The sequence below is a fragment of the Gopherus flavomarginatus genome, chromosome 23 (genome assembly GCF_025201925.1).
Source record: "Gopherus flavomarginatus isolate rGopFla2 chromosome 23, rGopFla2.mat.asm, whole genome shotgun sequence".
Lineage (NCBI taxonomy): Eukaryota > Metazoa > Chordata > Testudines > Testudinidae > Gopherus > Gopherus flavomarginatus.
This window is the reverse complement of record NC_066639.1, coordinates 13528580-13544011: the sequence shown is the minus strand read 5'-3', so window position 1 is coordinate 13544011 and position 15432 is coordinate 13528580. Positions and strand designations below refer to the sequence as shown.

The window sequence follows — 15432 nt, the reverse complement described above, 5'->3', positions numbered from 1 at the left end:
AACTTACGGAATGTCACACAAATGAGTCCATTCCTCTCCATAGTCAGTCTCTGACCGGAATGTTAGAATGAGGCAGAGAACTGGGAAAGTAGCACAGCAGGAATACATTAAAAAGTGGGATGCAGACAGAGCCTGTTCTACAGCTGGTGAAGTGACAGGGACACACTCCCACTAGTGTTGGCTCTGAAATAACAGCAGAAGCAGATCGAAGAGAATGCGCTCATGTGGGAGCTATGGGCAGCTGCCCTGTCAGTGCGTCACTCACCTGGCAGGTGTTACACAAAACACAGCACTTCCCCTCTGGAAGAGAAACACTTCCCCCCACTGCCACCACTTCATTATCCTGTCCATGGGGCTGTTTGTCCTGCAGGACTTTGATCTCTTTGGGTGGTCCATGGTGATTCATAATAGAGCCATTAGGGGAGCAGGAGTCATCCCAATGGAAATCTCTTCACTTCTTTCTCAGTGTTACCTTCTTAGCCCTGGCTTTGGAGATGACATTAGCCTTATCCTGTCTCGATTTTAGGTAGGATTTTGATCACCTTCTGGGGCTTGGCAGCTTACAACTTTTGAGGGATTTTCTCTGCCTTTTTGGTCCCCGCTGCAGTCAGTACATGCTAGTCATGGGCATGGTGACCTTCCTGAGGATCTTGACAGCTTTATCCAGCTTCTTGGGGGCTATTTTCCTGCTCACAGCCACTGTCATCTTCTCATGCCTTGTTCTGGAGGCCCAGCTGCTGGTTGAATGGGAAGGAGCCAAAGTGCTGGTGACTTTAGTCTGCACCAATTTGCCTTTGCTTGTCAGACTCCTGAACTCCAACTGGACGTGGCTCTTGTTCTTCTGCACAGCACAGCCCTGGACAGGAGGGATCTGCAAATGTACATTCCTATGATCCCTTTGTTTAATTGATGAAAACATAAACTAGACAGAGGATTGGAACTGATTTCAGCTGATGGACAGATTTGCGAGGTTTTTATGCATTTGAACAGTGAAATGTTGAGTGTTTACATTCATTTCAAGCATCCTTGTATAGTGGAGCCCCTGAACATAATGGAGAATGGAAATGAAAATATTTTCCCTTTTTTTGAAAACTAAAAATAAAAAAATAAGAGGCTTATTAGAGGGCACTTGGATTTGAAGCAAGGACCACTTGATCGGCAGTCAAACTCTCCATCAGTGAGCTGTACTCCCATGAGAGCAGATACTTTCCCCATTGTAGCTGAAGCAGATCAGTGATTCCAATAGCAGGGGCAGGTTCTCTCTGGGGCACAGAGATTTTTCGGGGAGTTGGTGGCTCCTTTCTTTCCTCACCCTGGAGTAAACTCAGCTTTTTATTCCATGGTCCTTCTTTTATGGACTAACAGCAGCTTGAAGAAAGAGGAGAGTGAATATCTCACTCTCAGGGCTGCTGAAGGTGGCCACGTCCCCTCTGTCTGAGCGTTGCTATTGCAGGAGAGAAGGTTTCAATGGAATTGAATGCCCTGGCTCAGACTAGAGACACAGAAAGGTTTTTGCTATTCGTTGAACAGCAAAGGAAATTGTGTCTGTATGTGAAACTGAGGAGAGACATGAAATGCCCACAGAGTGGCACAATGCCCTAAGCTAAGGGAGGAGGGTGAAGAAATAGGGCTGAGGAATTACAGAAGTGGACTCACGTGGGATTGAAATGACATTTGTTTGTGTCAGGTAGTGAGACGTGACATTAATTCAGATGCAGGGTTGAGGCTTCTTTAGCTTCTTGTAGAACTTGAACTTGATTTCTCTGAAGGGAGAGAGGGAAAGTCTGGGGCTGCTTTTAGTCCCTGGCTGGAGCAGTGTATAAAAAAGGCTCCAGAGAGGCAGCTGGCAATTACGTGCCACTAAGGCTAACTTCACTACCAGGCAAATTGGGTGAAATTGCAGAGCCCAATTATTAGACACATAGATAAGCCCAATTTGTTGGGTGTACCTATTGGGTTTCTGGGAACTGGGTGAGCAGAAGCTTGCCCACTGCTAAAGGATCCCCCCCTAGCCTAAGGGGAGGACCCAAAGGACCTCAGAACCCAACTGATTCCAGGGAACAACTAATAAAAGAGCAGGGAGAGGAGTGCGGTCAAAGTGTCATAAGAAGGGAGCCTGATGGGGACACCAAGCAGAGAACGTCGGACAGCGCCCACTGCTCCTTGAAGGCTTCAAGGGAGCCAGTGGATGCCGCCCAGAGGAACTCCGCCCGGATACGTGAATGGACTAAGGACTGGAAACAAGCCCCACAGTCACCAGAGTCTCCATCGGCCAACCTCCTCTCCCTGGTTGCGTAGATGGCCATTTTAGCCAGGGCAAGGAGGAGGTTGACCAGGAGGTCCCGGGACTTTGTGGGGCCATGGATAGGGAGTGCACACAGAAGGAGGTGAGGGGGAAAGTGCAGCCACAAATAGAACAGGCTATTGGTGAGAAGCTGTTATAGGGGCTGCAACCTGGTGCTCTCTAAATGAACGTGTGCCAGGGTCTCCCCCATGCCACAGAAGGGACAGGTGTCTGGGACCAGTAAACCGTGCCAAGTGCACTCCCGTGCTCATGGCCCCATGGAGGAGCTGCCAGCTGATATCCTCGGCGGGCCTCAGGGCTAGGGTAGAGTATAGGCTGGCCCACTGGGGCTCCTCACCCTCCAGAGGTGGCAGGAGGTCCCACCACTTGGTGTCGGGGTGGGACACGAGGGTAAGGCAGTGAAGGGTATGGAGCATGAGCATGTAGAGATGCTTCCTTGACGCGGTTTGGAAGCGGATTGGCTGCAGATCGTGCAGCCCACTTGCAGAGAAGGGGCGGGGAGGCTGCTCGGGTCCATGGGGCAGGGGCCCGATGAAAAGGTCCGGAGGGCTCGGGGTGGTGGGTGGGTGAGGCGTGCCCTCTCGCAGGACCCAGTCGAGGTAGGCCCGAGCAGCGGGCAGCAAAGCGGCCTCTACCTCCTGTAGTACGCATCGGGGAGTACAAGGTCTGGAGAGCCCCATATGCCGAATGAGCGTCAGGGGATCCAGCTAGTCTCCCCGATCGTAGTCCAGGAGGTCTCTGACCCTGGTAGCTTCCGCCAGGACCAACCTCTGACGCACCGCGGGGGACTCCGCCACCTGCATACGGAGCTGGGGATTGTGTAGCAGGGGCTCCGCGAGGAGATCTGCCCCCTCCGTGGCCGCCACAGACCTGGTCATGGAGAACAGCTTCCAGGTCCGGAGGAGGTCCGGTAGAAGGCCAGCAGCCCGGAGAGGTCTCGCAGAAGACCCCTTGGATCTAGATAAAGGAGCTGCCTGTCGTATCGGAGACCTCGGAAGCAGCGCAGGAAGGCATGTGCCAGTACTCTCCATGCTGGACTACCCGCACCATAAAGAAGCCTCCGCAGTGCCTGGAGGCGGAAGACGTGGATCTGAGCATGCAGGCACTTCAGACCCTGCCCTCCCTCCTCCAGGGGCAGGTGGAGTACCCCTGCAGGGACCCAGTGCAGTCCTGGCCAAAAGAACTCCAGAACCACCCTCCAGAGGTCGGCCAGGAAGCCCGGGGCCGGGACCAGGGTGTTGAGCCGGTACCAGAGCATGGACAGGACTAGTTGATTGAGCACCAGTGCCGTCCCTCGAAGGGAAAGGCACTGGAGGAGTCCTGTCCATTTCCGGAGCTGCTCTGCCACCCTGCCCTGCAAACCATGCCAGTTCTCTGGCGGAGACGGATGCGTGGAGCAAAGGTAAATGCCGAGATAGAGCAGCGGACCCGCGCTCCACCAGATGGTATGAAGCGCGGATGGGAGGGAGCCTGCCTGCCACCCGTCACCAACCAGCAGGCCAGAGCTCTTGACCCAGTTGACCTGGGCAGAGGAGGCCGCCGAGTACACAACCTGGCAAGTCTCCTCCCGCTCCAGGTCACCTGGGTCCTGGACCACAAGGAGCACATCGCCAACAGGACCAGCCACAGCTTTGGCTCCCGATGCACCAACCCCGTCAACCTCCTGCGGAGGAGACAGAGGAAGGGCTCAATGGCCAGAGCGTACAGCTGGCCCGAGAGGGGGAATCCCTGCCACATTCCCTGCCCAAAGCTGACCGGCTCGGTCAGGGTCCAGTTGAGCCTGACCAGACACTCCGCAGAAGCGTACAGCACCTGGAGAAAACCCACAAACTGGGTCCTGAAACCTAACCCTCCCAGAGTGCCCAGGAGATACCCGTGGTCCATCCTGTCGAATGCTTTCTCCTGATCCAGGGACAGGAGGGCGAACGACAGACCATCCCTGCACCTAAGCTCCAAGAGATCCCGGACCACAAAGATGCTATGGCCCGGGACAGTGTAGGTCTGGTCTGGGTGGATCACGTCCTCCAGGACGGCCCCGAGCCACAGCAAGATGGCCTTGGCTACGATTTTGTAGTCCATGCTGAGGAGCGAGATGGGACGCCAATTCCATAAATCGCGGAGGTCCCCCTTCTTCGGCAATAAGGCGAGCACGGCTCGCCTGCACGAGAGAGGGAGGATCCCACTCTGCAAAAACTCAGCCCAGACAGTGACCAGGTCCAGGCCGAGGATGTCCCAGAACACGTGGTAGAACTCCACGGTCAGCCCGTCCATGCCCGGAGACTTGTTGGTGGGCATGCGACGGAGGGCTTCCGAGAACTCGGCCAGAGAGAGAGGCAGCTCTAGCCAGTCCCGATCACCCACGCTGAGCGTCGGGAGCCCGCTCCAGAGCACTTTGCGAGTGGCAGGATCGGTCAGATCCGGGGAGAAAAGGTGCGCGTAGAAGATCCGGGCCCTCTTGCACATCTCCGCCAGATCTGTGAGGGGGGTGCTGTCCTCTGCCAGAAGGCAGGTGATGTGCGTCTTGGCCCCCCTCCATTTCTCCAGGGCATACAAGAAGCGGGAGCTGTGATCTATCTCCCGAAGGAGGCGGATGCGGGAGCGAACAAAGGCACCCCGAGCCTGATGGTCCTCAAGGACCCGGAGCGCCTCCCGCTCCTCCCAGCACACTCTGCAAAGGGATGGATTCTCAGGGCTGGCAGCCAGATGCCTCTCCAGCTCTAAGACTTCCCGTTCCAACTGCCCTATCACCGCATCCCTCCGTCGGCTGGCACCCCGAGTGTAGTCACGGCAGAAGAGCCAGGCGTGCACCTTCCCCACATCCCACCAGTGCCGCGCCTAGGGAAGGACACGCTGCTGCCCTTGCCAGGCCAGCCAGAACTCCCGGAAGGATGCCACGAAGCCCGCATCCTCCAGCAAGCTGTTGTTGAAGTGCCAATAGGCCAGCCCCGGCCTCTCCGCACTGAGAGAGGCCGTCACAGTAACGAGGTGGTGATCTGAAAAAGGGACCGGTCGGATGCTGGAGGACTGGGCCCATGAAAGGTGGAAGCGTGACATGTAGATGCGGTCCAACTGGGAGTGGCATGACCGACGAGCTCCCACCGGAACATAGGTGAACGTGGAAACATTGTCCGGATGGTGGTTGCGCTAGACGTCCACCAGGGAGTGATGGTTGACGATCTCCCGGAAGACGTCCGCGGCGGCCGGGCTCTGCTCTGTCCCCGAGCAGTCCCGCTCCTCTAGGATGATGTTGAAGTCCCTGCCCAGGACAAGGCACTCATGAGGATCCAAGGAGCCGAGGAGGGCAGATGCCTGCTGATAGAACGGCAGCCGCTCTGGGGCCGATGTCGGGGCATAGACGTTCACGAGGTTGACCACGCGCCCCTCCATGCAGACCTGGAGGTGCAGCAGGCGGCCCGGCACAGCCTCGGCGACCCCCAGCACCTCGAGCCGTAGGTCGGGGGAGAACAGGGTAGCCACTCCAGCCCTACGGGTTGTGAGATGGCTGAAGTATACCCCGCCAGCTGGCTTCGGCGGCCAGATCCGTGTGGGTCTCCTGCAGGAAAACCACAGAATACCCCCCTCCCGAAGGAAGTAGAGCGCCTGGCTTCTGCAGAAACCCACCCTACAGCTCTGGGTGTTCAATGTGGCAAAGGTGACGAGTGCCATGAGGAGGGCTGGGGTGGATCCTTGCCAGCAGGGGCACTCACTGCCCCCGTTGGGCTGCGCAGCAAACCGTGACCCACCCCGAAGGTGAGCAAGGAGTCACGGAAGCTGCAGACCCGGTGGTAAGCCACAGCACCCTGCTTCCTGGTCCTCTTGCCCTGCCCCATGAGGGCCCTCGCTGCCCAGAGGATCTGGTGGAAATCCCCCTATCGCTGGAGAACAAGCACTACCTTGTTGTGGGAGCCCCTGTCATCTTCCCGGAACTCCCACAGATCCTCTCGCAGCATATGGGGGGGTGGGGTCACTGGCCCCTGGTGACCCACCGGTGGGGCCTCTGGCACAGCCCCGTGGCCCACTGGGATGGGCAGGCAAGGAGCGGACCAGCGACGTGGTACCCGATGGGCCAGCGCCACATGGTCCATCTCAGACCCCAGCTCGACGGGGGGCGGCGGAGGGAAGAGTGCAGCCCCTAGGGAGTCGGGACTGTGAAATGTAAAGGCTGCTCCCTGAGGGTCACCCTCCAGGAAAGGGAAGTAGAGAGCCCCAACGGCGCAATAACATCGTGGGAGGTAGAGGGGACATGGACGGGGTCAGGAGTAAGAGCAGGGTTGGGAGGAGGGACAGAGATGGGACCCTGGGCCGTAGGAGCTGAACCACCAGGAGGCGGCTCCTCGCGGCCAGCCGCAGGGGTTTGAGGGGTAGGGAGGGAGGGGGTCCCCAGTGACACTGGGCTTAGGCTCAACCACAGGTAGGGCAACCTCAGCGGTGAGGGACGCAGAACCCTCAGTGGGGCCCCTGCCCGGGAAGGAAACCAGTTGCCCCATGCCACCGAGGGACACCCCTGGTGGCTCGTCTCCCGGCCGCGAGGCACCAGCCGTTGCCTCAACAGGCTCGGCAGCTGTCAGCGAGGTGCCATCTGCGGCCGGGCAGGTGGAAGAGTCCAGCGGGCCCCAGGAGGTGGGAGTGGACGCAGCAGTCGGGGCAATGGAACACGGGGAGTGGGAATCTGGGGTGAGGTCGGCTAGGTCGAGGCCCGCTGACGAGGTTTTCCTCCCCCTGGGTAACGGATCAGACCCAGGACCTAAATCTCCTCAAAGATGGAGGGGAGCTCACCTCCCACCACCCCAGGGTCGTCCCCACTCGCACCCGAGGTGATGCTCACCGTGGGTGTTGTAGGGGGCACAGGTGCCACGGGGATAGGAGGGGCCTCATATGGGGCCTCCGCCGGGAGGGACTGCGGAGGAGGGATGGTGGTACTCTCCAGTGGTGCCACGTCTTCCCCAACTGGAACTGGCATAGGGACCGATCCCATGGGCATGGGGGAAGGCTCGGTGTCTGCGGCCCCCTTCCTGGTCTTGCGGGGGGCTTCCACATCAGATGGCGCAAGCAGAGCCCGAGCCTTCCACTTGCCCCGCCTACCCTGTACTAGGGTCCAGCCCTCCATGGCATCACCTGCGGGCTGGTTGACGGGTTGGGTCGAAGGACAGGGATAGTGTTTCGTGGACTTGGAGGAGCACTGGTGGGACAACCGGAGGAAGGGAAGATACCCCCTGGGGAGGGCCCTCTCCCACGCCCTGCGGTACTCCTGCCGCACTGTCCCCCACAGGCCCCGCCAGATCGCAGGCAGTGGAGGCGAGGCCCGCCCGCTCAGCCGGGCACACTGGAGGAGGTCCGCCAGTGGCCTGAGTGGGAGCAGTGATGGATTGAGGAGGAGGAGGGGTGGCCCTGGGCACCGGGCGGCCAGCGATGGTGGCGATGACGGGGCCGGCACCCTGTCAGGGCTTGGGAGTCCCAGGCGCTTCTCCAAGCCGGGCCAAGGGGCAGTCCCTCCAGACGTGCCCCGTCGCCCGGCCAAGGTAACACCGGGCCTCCCCCGTAGAATAGTGCACCCGGTAAAAGGCCCCCTGATAGGGGACCAGGAAGGATCCCTCGAGTGCCTCTCCGTCACGCGCCACTGGTGGCAGTTGAAGCTGCACCTGCCGGCGGAATGAGAAGACGTGACGGAGGGTGGGGTCCTTGCAGCCCAAGGGGAGAGGGCTCACAACAGAGATGAGCTTCCCCAGAGTCGAGAGGACAGGTAGCAGGGCGGCATTGGGAAGGAAGGGAGGGACGGAAGTCAAGACAACACAGACACCCAGGTCCTCCAGCGACTCCAGGGGGACAAACACACCCCCCACTGCCACGACCTTCTCCATCGCCTCCTGGGCAGCGGCCTCCGAGGCAAGGAAGAAGACCACCTTGCCATACATCCTGGAGGCTGCCACAATGGCTGTGGGCCCCACCACCCTTGCCAATGCCCGCACATAGGTCTCCACGTGGGGCGAGGCGGGCACCAGGAGGCAACGGAGGCTGTGCTTCCTGGTCAAGATGGGGAAGGGGCCCCGGCCGCCGTAGGTGGCAGCGGAGGCGGCGGTCGGGGGAGATGACGTAGCAGCGGGCAGGGGGGCCGCCGCCACCTGGGCATATGCCCTGGGGGCCAGAGGAGGGGCACCCGCAGAGCTGGTGGAGGGAACAGCGGGGAGAGGCACCGCGGCTGGTGACGGGGCCGTGGCAGTGGTGACAGGATCCGCCATGGAGGGCTTAGTTTTCCTATGGGGGCCCTTTCCCTTCTTCTTGCCCTGGCCCTTCCCGCCAGCTGGAGGGGCTCCCCCAGAATCGGAGGGGGCGAGGGACGTGGCAGCAGCAGAGGGCACCCTGGCTCCCGCTGCTGCTGGCACCTTCGCGGGAGCGGTGGCATGTGGTCCGGCAGCGGCGGTTCAGGTGGAGACTAGAAGGGTTGTTGGGGGAGCAGGTGGAACAGGGGGGCGGCGTTTGCCTCAGGGATCCCACCCGCTGCATCTCCCGCCATGGTGAGTAGGGAGGGAGGGGGGAAAGCAGGTCAACCACTCCTCCCTGCTAGGCTGTGGGCAGGGAGGAGGATGCCGGGATGGGGGGCAGATAAGGAGACTACCACGAACTTGGGGTGGGGAGGGTCTGTCACAGACATGGGATTGAAATCCGGCTCCTCTAGCTGGACTAGGGGAGGGGAGGGGAACAACAGCAATGGGGTGTGCAGTGCAATAGAGGCAAACTCAAACGAGAGAAGCACAAGTGCATTAAAGCGGCATGGGTGCGTGAGAGGTGGGGCTAATCAAGGTGAGGGGGCCACAGAGGAGAGGAGCAACCAGGCTGGGAGCGGGGCAGAGGGACCAAGGGGCTACCTTCAGGGCTGGGACAGGACAAACCAAGCTGCAAAGGGAGACGGGTGGGGCAGGCAAACAAAATGAAGCTGGGGGGAGGGCAAAAGGCTATGAGGGGCAAACGGGGCAGGCAACAAGGGGCAAAGCTAGGGGGCCTGTTGCAGAGAGGAAGGGGTCAGTCTGGGAGAGGCAGGGGTGCGTGCACCCACGGGCACTTGTGCAAAGTCAAATGTTTGGTGGCTGCTGCTGGAGGCCCAAATGGTGGCAATAGGGTGTGGCAGGCCAGGCGAGCAGCTGAGTCCCAGAGGCAGGAGCCAAGGCAGATGATAAGTGGCCTGTGGGGGTGGTGGAGGGGGCACTGGTGGTGGTGGGGGTTGGGGGGGATACAGATGGATCAGGGGGCAGGCTCCACACCACACCCCCTGTGTCACCACAAACAGTCTAAACCCACACATCTAGAGCACAGTTAAAGAGTTACACAGTCTTTGATGGCCCCCTCCACAGTGGTATCCAGAGTCCTGTGCACTCCCCCAGCAGCCGGTGGCCTTAAGCCCCTTCCTCCTCCAGGCTCCAGCACCTCCCCAGGACAAACTCAGCTCCAGCAGCAGCAGCAGCTCCTCCTCCAGCAATCCTGGTGGCCAGGCAGGAAGGACCCCCCCGCCCACAGGTTGTAGCTGTACTGGTAGTACTGGGGTCCTGGCTTCTGTGATGTGATGTTAGATGGGTGGGGATCTGAGTTACTACAGAGAATTCTTTCCTGGGTGCTGGTTGGTGAGTCTTGCCCACATGCCCAGGGTTTAGCTGATCATCGTATTTGGGGTCAGGAAGGAATTTTCCTCCAGGGCAGATTGGCAGAGGTCCTGGAGGTTTTTCGCCTTCCTCTGCAGCGTGGGGCACAGGTCACTTGCTGGAGGATTCTCTGCACCTTGAGGTCTTTAAACCACGGTTCAAGGACTTCAATAACTCAGACATAGGTTAGAGGTTTGTTACAGGAGTGGGTGGGTGAGATTCTGTGGCCTGCATTGTGCAGGAGGTGTAGATGATCATAATGGTCCCTTCTGACCTTAAAGTCTGCAAGGGCAAGTCTCCCTGGCACTGCTTCTCGCTCACAAAGAGGTCCAGAGACAATGAGATTGTCATGGAGAAGCTGGGAACAATAAGCATGGGCTGGGGGGTGGGAGGAAAGGAAGGGCAGGGATAATACTGCAGGATGCAGGATCTCAGCAGTACTAAATGTCAGGATAACACATATTGCAGCCCTTTGGAAAATATAATCCCAAGTATACATATAAAATGATGGGGTCTAAATTAGTTGTTTCCACTCAAGAGACGGATTTTGGAGTTGCTGTGGATAGTTCTCTGAGAACATCCACTCGTGCAGCGGAAGTCAAAAAGCAAACAGAATGTTAGGAATCATTAGGAAAGGGATAGATAATAAGACAGAAAATATCATATTGCCTCTATATAAATCCACGGTATATCCACATCTTGAATATTGCGTGCAGATGTGGTCGCCCCATCTCAAAGAAGATATATTGGAATTGGAAAAGGTTCAGAAAAGAACAAAAAAATTATTAGGGGTATGGAACAGTTTCTTTATAAGGAGAGATTAAAAAGACGGGGACTTTTCAACTTGGAAAAGAAACAAAGAGGGATATGAGAGAGCTCTATAAAATCATGACTGGTGTGGAGAAAGTAAATAAGGGAATGTTATTTACTCCTTCTCATAACACATGGACTGGGAATCACCCAATGAAATTAACAGGCAGCAGGTTTAAAACAAACAAAAAAGTATTTCTTCACACAGCACACAGGCAACCTGTGGAATGGGCAACAGGAGATGGATCACTTGATGATCACCTGGTCTGTTCATTCCCTCTGGGGCACCTGGCATTGGCCACTGTCAGAAGATAGGCTACTAGGCTAGATGGACCTTTGGTCTGACCCAGTGCGGCCGTTCTTATGTACTAGGGAACCTAATGAGTTCAGTGTGAGGGATAGGAGTAGGAAAATCCCTGGGTGTGGAGAACACTGGGCAATTAGAAGCTATAATTCAGGAGCAACAGGCTCTAATTAGTCTGGAAAAACAGAATGTGAAAAATAAGGATTAGGTCATGTGATATCAGGAAGACGCACTCCAAGATCCGAGAAGCCTGCAGAAAGAGAGATTGTGGCTATGTGGGGATGGGGGAGCAAGACTCTCCATGTCTCAAGAAGTGTCACTACCAGCCAAGGCCATTTTCACATGCTGGGGTGCAATTCAGAGCAGTGAGGAGTTGTGTCATGTGTAATCCTGGGTGAGATTCAATGTTCCGCTGCTGGCGCTCCCTCAGAGGCAGATTTACAGTAAAACACAGGGTGCCCTGGCATGGGGTCCCCCCAATGACAGGAGGCCCCAGGGCCAGGCAGCTGCAGGGTCAGAAGCTTGGTCCTGCCTACTCCTGGGGCTCTGCATCCACTGGCAGCCAAGCTCCCCCCAGCCTCCTCCCTCGAGTGTGACATATTCCTGTCCGTCCCCCTCCCTCCCAGAGCTTCCACCTCCGCCAAACAGCTGTTTGCTGGCATTCAGGTCACTCTGAGAGGGAGGGGAAGGAGCAGGACTGCAGCATGCTCACGGGAGGAGGTGAAGAAGAGGCAGGGGTGGGGCCTTGTGGAAGGGAGTGGAATCAGGGTAGAGTTCCTGCACTCCCTTATCAGATACTCCCAACCCCAACCCCCTTCTGTCAGCCACTCAGGGTAGGGGGCTGGGAACACCCCCATGACCCCAGCCCACACTCCCAGCCCCCTGCCTGACTTCTGCACCCCCCACACATACCCCCAGCCCTGTCCTCCCTGACTCCTGCACCCCTCCACATACCCAGCCCTCCTACACCCCATGCCTTCCCATACCCCATGCCCTGACTCCTGTACCCCCCATCCCAAGCACCAAACAGGAGTTCCTGCACCCTCCTCCATCCCCACCTGCACGTCTCACATCAAAAGGGAGCTGCTCGAGGTAAGTGCTCCACACCCCAATACCGATCCCCCTCCCACACCTAAATCGTGGCCAGACCCCGCACCCCAAGTTTTTTTTACATTTTTAAATAAAGGGCTCTTATCCAAAATGCTTTACAATAGTTAGCTAATGGTACAACTAATATTTGGAAAGATCATTAAGTGGTGCATCGAGACCCTCAGCGATTTTCAAGTGGTCTGTGGAAAACTCAGACTACAAAAACAATCAAGGTACCTCACTTTTTTTTCATTTACTTCCAATTACTTATAAGGGGACGATGAAGGAAAAAATGAATGAAAAATGGGGGTGGGGGAGATGAATTTTTTTTTCTTGCCTAGGTCCCAAGGAGGGACCCCCAAAATGAAGCTGAGCACAGGGCCCTACTAACGCTAAATCCGCCACTGAGCTTCCTTCTCTGGATGCCCCCAGCCAGCATTCAAGGATGCACAGAGTGTCTATGTGATAAGTAACCCTGGACCAGCAGCTCTGACTCCAGCAGCCTGCTCGTTACACCCCAAGCATAATTGTGGTCTGGGTGGAGAAGGCTCAGGGTTTGAGAGGTCAGGGGTAGGAAGCTTCTGCTGATTATGCCACACCTAACCCTCAGTTTTACTTGAGCAAACAGGAGATATTTGACACTGTGTGATACGGCTCCTGTGCTCTTTCCCAAAGTGTTCTGCAGCAGGAGAGGGTCTCTGGTAGCATGTTCATTACTGGCATAATGAGGTGATGCTGAAACAGGGCAGAGTAGAGGTGGCATTGTGGGGCTGGTATAAACCTTCTCTCTTCTTTTCCCCTTCCAAGAACAGAGGGGACAATAACCCTTACCCAGCAAGGTCACATTCGCATAGTTCTCCTGCATGACATCTCCGTAGAGAGCTCTCTGAGCAGGGTCCAGCAGAGCCCACTCTTCCCTGGTGAAATACACAGCCACCTCCTCGAAGGTCACTGGCCCCTGAAAGAGCGAGAGTCCTACACTCAATATCTGCTGCTCCACTCACAGCCCCCCTATACATGGGAGACAGGAGCCAAACAGAAACTCTGGGTGGATTGCAGTCAGAGTCCCACCCCCACCCTGCTCAGAGCTACAGGAAACACCAGGGTGAGGGGATGAAGAAAGAGCCCCTTGTCTCTCCCAGCAGAGCCATCACACACCTACTAGCCACTGACTGATACAGGAGATGGAGCCCCTAGCAGGGTCCAGGGACAGCTCCCTGGTAGGAAGCCCAACACCCTCCCCATTCTGAAGAGCTGGATGTGAAGGGAGGGGAATCTCCCCTAAGATTCACTGGTGAGTGCCCTTTTCATCTCTCACAGCAGCCGCTGGTTAGGCAGGTCGGGCTCCAGCACTGGGAGTCTGGTCAGTTTTCCCAGCTCCATGGAGCTGGGTTATTTTCTGCTCTACAAACTAGAGCATTTCCCCTCCGAACTTCATGGGTCTGTTCCTAAAATCTAGGCCTCTTATTAAATAACTCTCAGCAGGTTTAGCACACCCCAGTCCTCCTCCCTTTCTCTACCCTGTGCATTTCCTGCCTTGCTCCAACCTCCAAACCAGACTGTGCAAACTTTCCCATTTCCCATGTATTTGCTGCCACTCTTCCTCCTGCAGGAACCCACCAGCAACCCCCTGATAATACCCACCTGAACTGGCTCCTCTTCAGCCATTTCTCTACCCTGTCCAACGAGAGGACACGATGAACTGGAGCGAAACATGGACATTATTCCGTAGCCTGGCAGGGTGAGAAGGGCAGTTATGAAGGTTGCACAACAGGCTTTAATTCATTTCACAGCACGATTCCCCCAGGCCCTTTCCCTGCAGACAGACACCCTAGAGTCTGCCATGCTGAGAAAGCCTTGATCTCTTTATACAGTGTAGACCAGGCCCCTCCTGCCAGGCTAAGCCCACAGAGACATTTTAACCTCCTGTCTCCCTTCTCCCATTTCATAACAAAGTCTCTGAACAGAAGGCTAGAAAAAGCAGAACCAAAGGAGTCACTGTGGGGGATTCCCTCAGACACTGACCCCATGGCAGCCACACCTCAGCAGGGGGAATATGGAGTCAGGAACTGGATTTTCCTCTGTCTTATTCTCATCTTTTCCACAGGAAAGTGACTCTATCCAGGGTGCAGCAATACATCTTTCTGGGCAGATTAGAGATCTGGAAATCACTCTCCAAACTCTTCTCTTCAACGGCCCCTTTCAGTCTCTCTTTCTCTGCCTATTTCCTTTTTCCATCCCCTCTCCCTGTCCATCTGGTAGGAAAGTACCATTCCTGGACAGTTTGTTCCTCCATGGCTGGATTTGCTCCTGCAATTGCTAATGGGACGAGAAATGAGGGGGGGTCTGTTTGTGAAGAGTCATTTTAAGACCAGACCCCAGCATTTTCCTTTCGTTTCTTTCAGTTACTTGGCTCAGAATTTAGTATTAACAGGGCCCAGGGCTGCCCTAGGGGGCTAAGACCAACTGGAGAAAGTATCCCCTGAGCTTGGCAGAGAAGCAACTTTAATTAAAGTCACTTCCCAGCACAGAACCCCACTGGGGGAGCAGCAGCGGCCAAGCCTGGTCTCCCAGATCACAATGGAGGCTGCAGTGTCTGACCCAGGAAGCTGAACCCCAACATCTTGAGCACAGAGGGACAGAGCGCCTGAGCATCTTTCCTCCTTTAGCTCTCTGGGGAGAGTAGCTAATAAGAGCCCCTCCTCACAGGGAGAATTGCTGATCTCATTCACCCCACTGTCCATCTGGAGTCACTCCTTGTCTTTCCATACAGTGACTCTGGATTAACAATGGTCTCAATGAAACCAGAGTTCAGAAAGAATGAGTCCAGAATGCTGTGGAAGAGACCATCGTGTGGCAGTGCTGACTCCCTTCCCACCTCCTGCACCCCCACAGATAGAGAACAAGGACTGGGGGCACAAATTTTCCAAACAGAACCAAAAGTTCCCCCAGTTTTCAAAAGAGGAGAAAAGCAAAATCTGTGATTTCACATGAACAATGTTTGATAAATGGATAGAAAGTTATCACAGTGACAGGGCATGTGACTGGGGAATGCCGGGCAGTGCTTGGAGCCAGGACTCTGGCATGAGTTAATCAGAGAGAAGGATCGTGGTTAGAAGTTCCCAGAGCCCACAGCCAAAGGCCCATCAGATATTCCCTGGGACGCAGCCCCCAGAGTCCCTGGCCAGGGACTCCAGATACTCCTCAAAGCCCCGCCGGCCAGACCGTGACTGTCAGGTTGGGAATCCCAAAGGGTTCCCCTCACCAAGAGCCCCCAGTAGCCAGGGACTCAC

At 56.4% G+C, this 15432-nt stretch overlaps 3 protein-coding genes across 6 annotated transcripts in view; 1 reads left to right on the top strand and 2 right to left on the bottom strand.

Annotated features, from left to right (window-relative positions):
* LOC127039327 (zinc finger protein 420-like) overlaps positions 1-15432 on the bottom strand; it is a 645607-nt gene that overhangs the window by 291906 nt on the left and 338269 nt on the right. The window contains exon 12 of the mRNA XM_050932726.1: positions 12971-13097. Within this exon, the coding sequence (XP_050788683.1) occupies positions 12971-13097 (127 nt within the window). The remainder of the gene's footprint in view (positions 1-12970; positions 13098-15432) is intronic.
* The window catches only part of LOC127039329 (zinc finger protein 665-like), a 370491-nt gene that overhangs the window by 129640 nt on the left and 225419 nt on the right, over positions 1-15432 (top strand). The window lies entirely within an intron of this gene.
* Positions 1-15432, bottom strand: part of LOC127039362 (gastrula zinc finger protein XlCGF57.1-like) — a 261180-nt gene that overhangs the window by 196124 nt on the left and 49624 nt on the right. The gene's annotated exons all lie outside the window — the stretch shown is intronic.